Here is a 12,445-nt window from a genome sequence, read left to right as displayed (position 1 = left end):
ATACCGTACATATATAAGAAAGATCGTCTCAGTGCATCAACAGTCAACCGTTAAATCTCGACGCGTAATATTGTGTGTCCTTATATAAACTGCGCACTTAGTGAAACATCAATAGTAAAAATCGAAAACTAATTTTCATGTACAAGAACAACTACATGGTGTGAACTAACACAACAAAATAGTTTTTCTTATTAATATGGTATACATAATCGCTCTATCGGTGATAGCGGGTGCACTAGGCATCTATTATTTCCTTCTGAAGGATTTGAATTTTTTTAAAAAGCATGGAATACCGCATATCAAGCCGCTTCCTGTAGTTGGTAATATGGGTCCATCGCTCTTTCGTCGTCAATCGGTAGCAGATCTTGTCAAATCGATATATGATCTAAATCCAGACGCCAAATATGTCGGTCTGTATGATTTAACCACACCACTGACCGTGATTCGCGACCCCGAGCTTATTAAATCTATTACGCTGAAACATTTCGATACGTTTATGGATCATATAGCCTTTGTTGAAGAAACTCAAGATCCATTATTCGGCAAGAATCTTTTTTCTCTTCGCGGGGAAAGATGGCGGCAAATTCGATTTTTATTGAGCCCTGCTTTCACATCCAGCAAAATGAAAAATATGTTTAAGCTCATGTCAGATTGCAGCGCTAAGTTTGGCAATTATTTGGCACAATTACCACCCGAGCAGAAAACGATGGAAACGAAAGACGCCTTTACTAGATACACCAGTGATGTAATCGCCACATGTGCTTTTGGCATCACCGTTGATTCTATGAGAAATCCAAACAATGAATTTTATGTGTACGGCAAAGAAGCAACCACTTTTGACAGCATCGCTCTTTTAAAGTTTTACATATTTAGAAGTTTGCCTTGGCTGGCACGAGTACTTCGATTGAGATTCATTCGTGAAAAAATAGCAAATTTCTTCGGAGACCTTGTGAAAGATACGATAAAAACCAGGGATGAGAAAGGTATCGTTCGACCAGATATGCTGCAGTTGATGATGGACAACAGAGCTAAAGAGAACAAGACAGAACTGAGCATCGAAGACATGGTGTCGCAAGCGTTTATTTTCTTTTTCGGCGGCTTTGAAACCACTTCGACTTTAATGTGCTTTGCCGCACATGAAATTGCGGTGAATCGAGATATACAAGAAAAACTTCAAACTGAAATCGATCAAGTCTTGGAAGAGACAAATGGGCAAGCACCTTACGAAGCTGTGAACAATATGGAATACTTAGATGCTGTCATCTACGAGGCTCTCAGAAGATATCCGGTTCTGGTGGCATTAGACAGAATATGCATGAAAGACTTTGAACTACCACCTACCTTACCAGGAATAAAACCCCATACTATAAAAAAAGGACAAGGCATATGGATACCAGTTTATGGACTTCATCATGATCCTAAATATTTCGAGGAGCCAGAAAAATTCGATCCGGAGCGGTTTCTTGGAGAGCGAAAGAATGACTCTCTCCATAGCGGAGCTTATCTGCCTTTCGGATTGGGTCCCAGAATGTGTATAGGTAACAGGTTCGCATTGTTAGAAACAAAAATTCTTCTCTTTCATCTGCTGGCACGTTGCAATCTGAAACCTTGCGAGAAGACACCGATACCGCTCAAAATCGCTAACGACGGTTTTAATATGAAACCTGAAGGAGGCTTCTGGCTAAGTGTGGTACCAAGGCAAAAACCGCATAACACTGTCGTAATTAATGAGACACACTAGCCGTAAGCATATTGCATTACTTTTTAATCATATCTTGTAAATTTGAATATACAAATAAACAAAGACATTTTTTACTATTTTGCTAATTAATAACAAAGTAAAAATGTACACATCAATTAAAATATAATATTATTTAAATTCCAGATAAAGTGGAAGGCAACAAACCTAAAGCAAGGCGCTGATTCTTTATTTAAAAAATTGTGTTATTTGAAGTTTGAACAATTGCTTTCCCACATTTCCATAAGAATCTTTCTGATATATTGGAAACAACGTCGCCTTTATATATTGGATATTGTTAAAAAAAAAAAAAAAAAATGGAAATATTTTTTTTATATCAAGTTTAAACATTTGCTTTCTCCCCAATAAGAATCTTTCTCATATGTTAGGAACAATGTCATCTTTATCTGTCGTTTATATGTTTTATTATCATATTATTAAGAGAACGAAGAAAAAAGATAGCATAAAAAAGATAAAAGAATATTATCTCGGTATGATTATCAACTAATAGCACAAATTACTTTTTTTCTCATTTAATTAGTGCACAATTATTGCTATTATATCTAATAATCACGAACATTTTTCGACATTTTAATAGAAAAGCTTCTATTACAGTTGAGGCCTTATTTAATGAATCGATGATTTAACAGAATTAATAATAACTAAAATTTCACTATACATTTTTATAAAAAATTCAAAAATTTTTATAAAATAATAAATGTTCCAAAAAATCATAAATCTTTAAATAAAAACTCTACAACAAATCTTCGTGAACTATTAATTACAATAATTGACTGACGATCTATGCGTACGAATCTATTAGCCTAATTAATTACGCTTTTAATTAAAATTTGCAAATTTACGAACATCAGTTAAAATTGAACAAAATTACATTAACAATAATACGAAGAATCCAATGTATTTCATCATGTTCAATAGTACGTCAGCCGTGTTAAAGATAATTATAATTGAAGTGTCACGTTCCTCCATTTCTGTTGCGTAACCAATGACACTTCATACCGTACGTATATAAGAAAGATCGTCCCGGTGCATCAGCAGTCGACCGTCTAATCTCGACGCGAAACATTGTGTGTCCTTATGAAGTAAACTGCGCGCTTAGTGAAACATCAAGTGTAAAAATCGAAAACTAATTTTGATGTACAAGAACAACTACATGGTGTGAACTAACACAACAGAATAGTTTTTTCTTATCAATATGGTATACGTAATCGCTCTATCGGTGATAGCGGGCGCTCTAGGCCTCTATTATTTTCTTCTGAAGGATTTGAATTTTTTCAAAAAGCATGGAATACCGCATGTCAAGCCGCTTCCTATATTTGGTAATATGGCTCCTTCGCTCTTTCGTCGTCAATCGGTAGCCGATCTCGTCAAATCAATATACGATATAAATCCTAACGCCAAGTATGTCGGCATGTATGATTTAACCAGACCGCTCACCGTGATTCGCGACCCCGAGCTTATTAAATCTGTTACGCTGAAACATTTCGATACGTTTATGGATCATTTGGCCTTTGTTGAAGAAACTCAAGATCCATTATTCGGCAAGAATCTTTTTTCTCTTCGCGGAGAAAGATGGCGGCAAATGCGATCTTTATTGAGCCCTGCTTTCACATCTAGCAAAATGAAAAATATGTTTAAACTAATGTCAGACTGCGGCGCTAAATTTGGCAATTACTTAACACAACTACCATCCGAGCAGAGGATAATACAAACAAAGGACGTTTTTACTAGATATACCAATGACGTAATCGCTACCTGCGCTTTTGGCGTCACCGTTGATTCCATGAGAAATCCAAAAAATGAATTTTATGTGTACGGCAAAGAAGCAACCACTTTTGACAGCATCGCTCTTTTAAAGTTTTACATATTTAGAAGTTTGCCTTGGCTGGCACGAGTACTTCGATTGAGATTAATTCGTGAAAAAATAGCAAATTTCTTCGGAGACCTTGTGAAAGATACGATAAAAACCAGGGATGAGAAAGGTATCGTTCGACCAGATATGCTACAGTTAATGATGGACAACAGAGGTACGGAGAGCAAGACAGAACTGAACATCGAAGATATGGTGTCACAAGCGTTTATTTTCTTCTTCGGCGGCTTTGAAAGCACTTCGACTTTAATGTGCTTTGCCGCACATGAAATTGCTGTGAATCGAGATATACAGGAAAAACTTCAAACTGAAATCGATCAAGTCTTGGAAGAGACGAATGGGCAAGCACCTTACGAAGCTGTGAACAATATGGAATACTTAGATGCTGTCATCTACGAAGCTCTCAGAAGATATCCGGTTGTGGTGGCATTAGACAGAATATGCATGAAAGACTTTGAACTACCACCAACCTTACCAGGAATAAAACCCCATACTATAAAAAAAGGACAAGGCATATGGATACCAGTTTATGGACTTCATCATGATCCTAAATATTTCGAGGAGCCAGAAAAATTCGATCCCGAGCGTTTTCTTGGAGAGCGAAAGAATGACTCTCTCCATTGCGGAGCTTATCTGCCTTTCGGATTGGGTCCCAGAATGTGTATAGGTAACAGGTTCGCATTGTTAGAAACAAAGGTTCTTCTCTTTCATCTGCTGGCACGTTGCGATCTGAAACCTTGCGAGAAGACACCGATACCGCTCAAAATCGCTAAAGACGGTTTTAATATGAAACCTGAAGGAGGCTTCTGGCTAAGTGTGGTACCAAGGCAAAAACCGCATAACACTGTCGTAATTAATGAAACACATTAATCGTAAGCATATTTCATTACTTTTTAATCATATTTTGTAAATTTAAAAATGCAAATAAATAAGAATATTTTTTGCTATTTTGCCAATCAATAACAAAGTAAAAAATGTGTACAATAAGTGAAATATAATGTTATTTAAATTTCAGATAAAGCAGAAGACAACAAACATAAAGCATGGCACTGATTTTTAATAAAAAGATTTGTGTTATTTGAAGTTTGAACAATTATTTTTCCACATTAAAAATCTTTCTGATATGTTGGAAACAACGTCGTCTTTATCTGCTGCATATTGTTAAGAAAGCGAAAAAAAAGATGGCACTATAGAAATTGAAGAATCTTATCTCGGTTTATGATTATCAACTGATATCATAAATTACTTTTTTTTCATTTAATAATGCACAGTTATTGTTATTATACCTAATAATCACGAATTTTTTCGACATTTTAATAGAAAAGCTTTTATTACATTTAAGGTCTTATTTAATGAATCGATAATTATTTAAGAGGATTAATAATGACTAAAATAATAACAAAAATTTCACTATACATTTTTATGAAAGATTCAAAGATTTTTTTAAAATTATAAATTTTCTAAAAAATAATAAACCTTTACATAAAAATTCTAAAACAGATCTTCGTGAACAATTTTTCGAAATAATTGACTGAAAAGCCAAGCGTACGAATCTATTAACGTAAATAATTATGCTTTCTATTAAAATTTGCAAATTTACGACTACAAATATCACTTAAAGATGAACAAATTTACATTAAAAATAATAATAGGAGGAATCCAATGTATTTCATTATTTTGAAGAGTACGTTTGTAGTATTAGAGATAAACTGATACTTTCATTCATTTCGCTTACGTAAGCAATGTGTGATACGTCACACCGTACATATATAAGTAAGATCGTTCCAGTGCGGCAGCAGTCGGCCGTCAAATCTCGGTGCGTGATGTAGTGTATTTTTATTATATAACTGCCAGCTTAATCAAATAATAAGTGGATTGTGTAAAGATAAAAAATTGATTTTGATGTACAAGGACAACTAACAGTAAAATAGTTTTATATTAATATGGTATACCTAATCGTTTTATCGGTGATTGCGGGCGCTTTAGGTATTTATTATTTCCTTCTGAAGAATCTTAATATTTTTAAAAAGCATGGAATACCGCATATCAAGCCACTTCCTCTATTGGGCAATTCGGCTCCAATGCTTTTACGGCGCCAATCACCAGCCGATTTTATCAAATTGATATATAATTTAAATCCTGACGCCAAGTATGTCGGCATATATGATTTAACCAAACCGACGACCGTGATTCGCGACCCCGAGCTTATTAAATCTGTTACGCTGAAACATTTCGATACGTTTATGGATCATGTAGGCTTTGTTGAAGAAACTCAAGATCCATTATTCGGCAAAAATCTCTTTTCTCTTCGCGGAGAAAGATGGCGGCAAATGCGGTCTTTATTGAGCCCTGCTTTCACGTCCAGCAAAATGAAAACTATGTTTAAGCTAATGTCAGACTACGGCGCTAAATTTGGCAATTATTTGGCACAATTATCACCCGAGCAGAGGACGATGGAAACGAAGAACGTTTTTACTAGATATACCAATGACGTAATCGCCACCTGTGCTTTTGGCGTCACCGTTGATTCCATGAGAAATCCAAAAAATGAATTTTATGTGTACGGCAAAGAAGCAACCAACTTTGACGGCATCGTTATCCTCAAGTTTTTCATATTTAGAATTTTCCCTTGGCTGGCACGAATACTTCGATTGAGATTATTTCGTGAAAAAATGGCAAGTTTCTTCAGAGACCTTGTGAAAGATACGATAAAAACCAGGGATGAGAAAGGTATCGTTCGACCAGATATGCTACAGTTAATGATGGACAACAGAGGTACGGAAAGCAAAACACAACTGAACATCGAAGATATGGTGTCACAAGCGTTTATTTTCTTCTTCGGCGGCTTTGAAAGCACTTCGACTTTAATGTGCTTTGCCGCACATGAAATTGCAATGAATCGAGATATACAAGAAAGACTTCAAAATGAAATTGATCAAGTCTTGGAAAAGACGAATGGACAAGCACCTTACGAAGCGGTGAACAATATGGAATACTTAGATGCTGTCATCAACGAGGCTCTCAGAATATATCCGGTTTCTGTGGCATTAGACAGAATATGCATGAAAGACTTTGAACTACCACCTACCTTACCAGGAATAAAACCCTATACTATAAAAAAAGGACAAGGCATATGGATACCAGTTTATGGACTTCATCATGATCCTAAATATTTCGAGGAGCCGGAAAAATTCGATCCAGAGCGGTTTCTTGGAGAGCGAAAGAATGAGTCTCTTCATTGCGGAGCTTATCTGCCTTTCGGCTCGGGTCCTAGAATGTGTATAGGTAATAGATTCGCATTGTTAGAAACGAAGGTTCTTCTCTTTCATCTGCTGGCACGTTGTGACCTAAAACCTTGCGAGAAGACACCGATACCGCTCATAATCGGTAAAAATCCTTTTAATATTCAACCTGAAGGAGGCTTCTGGTTAAGCGTAACACCAAGACAAAAACCGCATAAGACTGTCGTAATTAATGAGACGCACTAGTCGTAAGCATATTTCATTACTTTTTAATCATATCTTGTAAATTTAAAAATACAAATAAACACAAACATTTTTTACTATTTTGCTAATCAATAACAAAGTAAAAATGTATACAATAAGTGAAATATAATGTTATTTAAATTTCAGATAAAGTGGAAAGCAGTAAACCTAAAGCATCGCACTGATTTTTGATAAAAAAATTTTTGTTATTTCAAGTTTAAACAATTAGTTTTTTCACATTAAGAATCTTTCTGATGTGTTAGAAGCAACGTCGTCTTTATCTGTTGCATATTGTTAAGAGAACGAAAAAGAAGATGGCATGAAAAAGATTAAAGAATCTTATCTCGGCTTATAATTATCAACTAATAGTACAAATTTATTTATTTTTTTTTTTTATTTAAATTAGTGCACAATTATTGTTATTGTATCTAATAGCCATGAATTTATTTTCGATATTATCTGAAATCAGAGATAAATAAAATGTTATTTTTCCAAAAGTGTTCAACAATGTGAAAGAAATATTTGTTTATAGCAGTTCAAAATATATTCCAGCTATTAAAAAATAGTTACACACATATGACGGAAAAAAGCCGTGCATTCTCGAATGCTACGTCTGCTATTCAGATCAATTAAATTCAGATCACCATCTGAAAATAACCTGGCGCTTTACATCATTCTACACAACAGCCTCCCACATGATGCGTACACATGCATATAAAGATTATTCTTAATGTCGAAGGTTGATGTTTTAATAAGTAAAATTGCGCTAATAATCGCCAGCCTTTTAATAATCGTTTTAGGATGTGAAGTGCGTTGTATTCGTTCAAGATTGTAATATTTTTTGCATTAAAAATATTTCTTATTAAAAACAATGTTGTCATTATCTCCAATATAAAAAAGATTAAAGGTTAAAAATCAAGTACGCAGTTCGTTATCTGTTACTGATCATTGATCAATTAACTTTGCAACGTCAATTATCTTTTTTTCAATATTTTTTATTCGCTATTTACTGCACAGTAATTGTTTGTATTACTTCTGTATTATATTTGCCTTAAACTTTATAAAAACGTACTTTTTTCTATAAGAATTAAATTTACGCACTTGTAAATATTTTGTAATTAAATTACATGAAGATGGGTTAAAAAATAAAATTGTTTAATTAATTAATTGTTATAAATTTTTTAATATTTTGTTTATATATGTATATATTTTAATTGTAACTAATATTAATATTATTAATATTAACTATAATAATGTTTATTTTCAAAAACTGTTCGTCAAAATTAAATACAGATCATTCCGGTATTTGATTTGTTGATATTATAAAACTATTTTTTTTTCTTTTTTCCTTTTTTGATCAAAATATATAATAATTTTAAGAATAATTAAAAAAGAATAATATATAAAAAAAACAATGCTAAACTATGTATAAAGTTTGTTGAAAATAGTTGTAGGATTATCTTTTATAAATATATGTATAAGCAATGATAGTTCAGATCTACCGATGTTATAAATGCCAGGATTCTGCGTGTCAAGCCTGTGACAAGCTTCCTCTTGCATTGACCAAAGAGGATCTGCATTGGCTGCACGTTCTCGCGCAGCTGCATAGCAGATAACAGCCATATAATGTATTCGGCTACGTGATTGAGCGCTCCCAGAGACGCGATACGAGCTTGTGAATGCCACTTTAATGAGCGGTTGGGAGTGTACGCTTCCTGGGCGACCGCTGCTCTTCCAAAGGAATTGGCCTTGCACGAGCAAACCGGTTTCTATAAAGCGACAAGGTCGGAAAGACATCAGTATATCGAAAGCATTTGCGCATTCTTCCGAATATTCTACTATTTCACGAATATTTATTAAGTAAACGTTCCAAATATAGACGTCTCAACAAACTTTTGTTGAAAATTTTGTGTTATGTTTGTGTTATATTTCGTGTGTTACATATTCACACTAAAATTATGCTTACATGCTCATTATAAGATATTCTATCTAAGCCAAATGTGTTAGAAAGTCCATAATTGAGAGAACATAATTGTATTATTTAGTAAGCAATCTCGTATCATGCTCTTGGAAGCATTCCTAATTTATAAAAGTGCCTTTACTAATCCCTAATTTATCGTTGTTGGAGAAAAACTACATGTCAGAGGGGAGGAATTGATGAAGTAAAGATCATAGGGGTGGCTCGAAGCAATACATTGTTTCAATAGAAAGAAATTAAACAGAATGGAAACAAAATTAAAAATTAACGCGACGTATAATCGTAAAAACACAAAAATTAAAATAATTTTAATAAAAACAACATTGTCGAAAAAAGTTTAAATAATCGGGAAGAAAAGAGATACTATATATATATAGAACAAATTTATTTAAAAAACAATTTCCTTATATGTTTAATAAACAGTAATTTTATTTTGATTTATGAACGAAACTTTGCTTTTTCAAATCTCAACATTTTCAATAATGCTAACCATTAATATCTACAACAATTACAATCTATAAAAGAAATAATGACGATTTTATATCAAATACTATTATAATATACTTATACATATAAGTATTTTCTCAAAATTAGCAATGCAATTAATTTTTAGGTTCAAGCGCAGGATGCATATCGCTTCTGCGCTGAATATTCAACCAGAATCCTCCCTCTGGCGTTATTATTATATCTTTCTTGCTAAATTTCAATGGCAATACAGTTTTACCGCAAGGTTTCAATTCGCATCGCGCTAACAGATAAAACAGCAAAACTTTGATCTCTAATACAGCAAATCTGTTGGCTATGCACATTCTCGGTCCTAATCCAAATGGCATATAGAATAAAGAGTTTTGGTGCGTTTTGTTGTTTAAAAATCTTTCTGGATAAAATTTGTCCGGATTATCATAGTAATTCTCATCGTAATGTATTGAGGAAACTGGAATCCACAGCATCATACCCTTCTTCACGGTGAAAGCTTTCTCGCCCGTCAATGCGGGTGGCAACTCATAATCCTTTTCGCATAATCTTTCTAAGAAAGGAACCGGTGAATACAATCTGAGAGTTTCGTTTATCACCGCGTCTAAATATTCGAGTTGGTTAATGACTTCGTAAGTCACTTCCCCATTTGATTCCTCCAGAGCCTTGTCGATCTCTTCCCGTAACTTGACTTGAACATCTAGATTAGTCGCGATTGCGTGAGCTGCAAAGGACATCGCGACCGAGCTAGTTTCAAAGCCGCCGAAGAAAAAGTTAAAAGCTTGCGCAGTCATATCATCGATACTCAGTTCTCGTCGACCTTCTTTGCCCCTGATATCCATCATCAACTGTATCATGTCCGGACGCGTAATGTTTTCGGCATCGCGAGTGGCGATTGTGGTCTTTATAATATCTCTGAAGAAATTTGTCACGTAGTCGTTTATAAGCTTTAAATTCAGAATGCGCCCAAGCCTCGGAAAATTTGTAAGAAGCAGAAACTTGATACTGCGCATTCCCGAAAAGTCAGTTGCGTCTTTGCCGTAAATATAGAACTTGTTCGCCGGATCTTTCATAGAATCGACCTTGATGCCGAAAGCACACGTTGCGATGACGTCGTTCGTGTATTTAGTAAAAGCGTCTTTTATATCCATATCGCTTTTGTCCGTTGGCAGTGTTGATAGAAATTTAACAAAATCCACTGCACATTCCGACATCAAGGTGAACATGGTCTTTAACTTGCTGGACGTAAAAGAGGGGCTTAACAGATTTCTTACATCCCGCCACTTTTCTCCGCGAAGTGAAAACAGATTCTTTGCGAACAATTCATTTAATTCGCTGAAACCGCGGCGATTAGGAAAGGCATCGAAATTCTTGATAAGGACAGTCTTGATAAGTTCAGGGTCACGCAACAAGATAAACGGAGTTGTTATGGCATAAAATCCAAAGTACTTAGCGTCTGGATTGAAGTTATATATCTTCTTCATAAAGTCGACGAATGATATTCGGCGAAATAATACCGATACCACAATGCATAGCATTGTATCAAGCGGTATATGAATGACACCATGTCTTTTAAAAAAATTGAAGTTTTTAAACAAACAATAGATACCGAGGGCACCGATGACGATTGATAACAATATCGACCAGTACTCCATAGCAAATATTCAAAAATCTATTCAAAAAATGAATTATTAGCACTTGATTGACACTTGATTGTCAATGTGGACTTTTGCAGATAATTATCTCTACGGCTCTCCGCTTATGTAAAATATCCGCGATATTACCGAGCTGAGCTATAGCGGATAACTGTTTCTACAGCCGCTCTGAACCTCGTAATATACTCGTGAATCTTTTCAATGTAACTCAATCACAAACTTTAGTCCAGCAAAATTCTGCACTCAGTAAGCAATAATTGATTATTAAATCTGATCTTTTGAATAAATTTGAAAATAAATATTAATGAAATATATGTTATAATAAAATAAGCAACATAAATGTAAACATATAAAATACTCTTTGTTATTTAAGCTGATTTATATTTCTTATCTATCACTGTTTATTATCAATATGATATTATTCGTTGATAGCAATATCGCAATCTCTGTATAATAATTTTACCCAGCAACAGATTTAATATCAAATTCAATTTGTTTTTTCTCTCGATCATAAATAAACATGATATAATTTAGATTAAATTGAATCCATATCTAAACTAAGCATAATTGAATTTATATATTAAATTAAGCATAATGTAAAATGCATTGTATAAAAAAATATTAAAATCAAACAAGTATTAAAATTTGTAATATTTTATAAAATTACATGTTTCTGCTTAAGTTTCGCTTAACCACGATTCTTCCATTCTTCTCTCCTCTCTCTCTCTCTCTAAAGCGCAATAAAATGTAAATTCAAAAGCGTATCCATCATGGTATATATAATTTACGTCGTGTATTTATAAAACATTCGCAAAGATATTTTTTTATGTAAATTAATTTCAAACTTTTGCTGTAAACTAATTCCAAGGTTTTAATACATTTCCAATCTTTGGATATAAATGCATTCCAAATCAGATGAGATATGCAAATATTTTTTTATGAATGTAACTTATAATACAGTCACTGACATTTGACATTTGACACATGGCTATTGACCATTATTTTTAATAATAAAGTATTTTTTCATTAATAAAATATTTAACAATGACGAGGTTATTATTCATGTTTTACATACAATTCATAAATTTATATTGTTGATAATTTTACAAATCTGCCATGATCAATTTCGTTAATATTTATATGTATCAATTTAAAGAACATCTCGCGTTCCGACTTTATGATCAAAATTATCTTTTCAAATAACAATTTTATTATATGATATAT

At 33.6% G+C, this 12,445-nt stretch overlaps 4 protein-coding genes and 1 long non-coding RNA gene across 5 annotated transcripts in view; 3 read left to right on the top strand and 2 right to left on the bottom strand.

Annotated features, from left to right (window-relative positions):
* Positions 1-52: 52 nt before the first annotated feature.
* Positions 53-2,073, top strand: LOC105677402 (cytochrome P450 9e2-like). Its single transcript, XM_067356714.1, has 2 exons — positions 53-1,743; positions 1,886-2,073. Exon 1 carries the CDS (start codon positions 197-199, stop codon positions 1,739-1,741), a length of 1,545 nt encoding a protein of 514 aa, XP_067212815.1. The 5' UTR covers positions 53-196; the 3' UTR covers positions 1,742-1,743; positions 1,886-2,073.
* A 154-nt stretch (positions 2,074-2,227) lies between these two features.
* Positions 2,228-4,712, top strand: LOC105672981 (cytochrome P450 9e2-like). The gene is made up of 2 exons (XM_012368291.2): positions 2,228-4,501; positions 4,645-4,712. The coding sequence occupies exon 1, from the start codon at positions 2,955-2,957 to the stop codon at positions 4,497-4,499; it is 1,545 nt and encodes a 514-aa protein (XP_012223714.2). The 5' UTR covers positions 2,228-2,954; the 3' UTR covers positions 4,500-4,501; positions 4,645-4,712.
* Positions 4,713-4,851: 139 nt separating this feature from the next.
* LOC105672979 (cytochrome P450 9e2-like) lies at positions 4,852-7,703 on the top strand. The gene is made up of 2 exons (XM_012368288.2): positions 4,852-7,119; positions 7,262-7,703. The coding sequence occupies exon 1, from the start codon at positions 5,573-5,575 to the stop codon at positions 7,115-7,117; it is 1,545 nt and encodes a 514-aa protein (XP_012223711.2). The 5' UTR covers positions 4,852-5,572; the 3' UTR covers positions 7,118-7,119; positions 7,262-7,703.
* A 623-nt stretch (positions 7,704-8,326) lies between these two features.
* LOC137000384 (uncharacterized) overlaps positions 8,327-12,445 on the bottom strand; it is a 145,700-nt gene continuing 141,581 nt past the window's right edge. Inside the window, exon 8 of the long non-coding RNA XR_010890636.1 lies at positions 8,327-8,883. This is a non-coding gene — a long non-coding RNA (uncharacterized lncRNA). The remainder of the gene's footprint in view (positions 8,884-12,445) is intronic.
* Positions 9,020-12,281, bottom strand: LOC105672960 (cytochrome P450 9e2-like). Its single transcript, XM_012368256.2, has one exon. The coding sequence runs from the start codon at positions 11,219-11,221 to the stop codon at positions 9,695-9,697; it is 1,527 nt and encodes a 508-aa protein (XP_012223679.2). The 5' UTR covers positions 11,222-12,281; the 3' UTR covers positions 9,020-9,694.

The sequence above is a fragment of the Linepithema humile genome, chromosome 6, assembly GCF_040581485.1.
Source record: "Linepithema humile isolate Giens D197 chromosome 6, Lhum_UNIL_v1.0, whole genome shotgun sequence".
Classification (NCBI taxonomy): domain Eukaryota; kingdom Metazoa; phylum Arthropoda; class Insecta; order Hymenoptera; family Formicidae; genus Linepithema; species Linepithema humile.
The sequence above is the reverse complement of the archived record's forward strand: the minus strand, read 5'-3'. Positions and strand labels throughout refer to the sequence as shown.

Excerpts from the sequence above, each read along its gene's own strand:
- LOC105677402 (XM_067356714.1), top strand. The coding sequence starts at position 197 with ATGGTATACATAATCGCTCTATCGGTGATAGCGGGTGCACTAGGCATC.
- LOC105672981 (XM_012368291.2), top strand. The coding sequence starts at position 2,955 with ATGGTATACGTAATCGCTCTATCGGTGATAGCGGGCGCTCTAGGCCTC.
- LOC105672979 (XM_012368288.2), top strand. The coding sequence starts at position 5,573 with ATGGTATACCTAATCGTTTTATCGGTGATTGCGGGCGCTTTAGGTATT.
- LOC105672960 (XM_012368256.2), bottom strand. The coding sequence starts at position 11,221 with ATGGAGTACTGGTCGATATTGTTATCAATCGTCATCGGTGCCCTCGGT.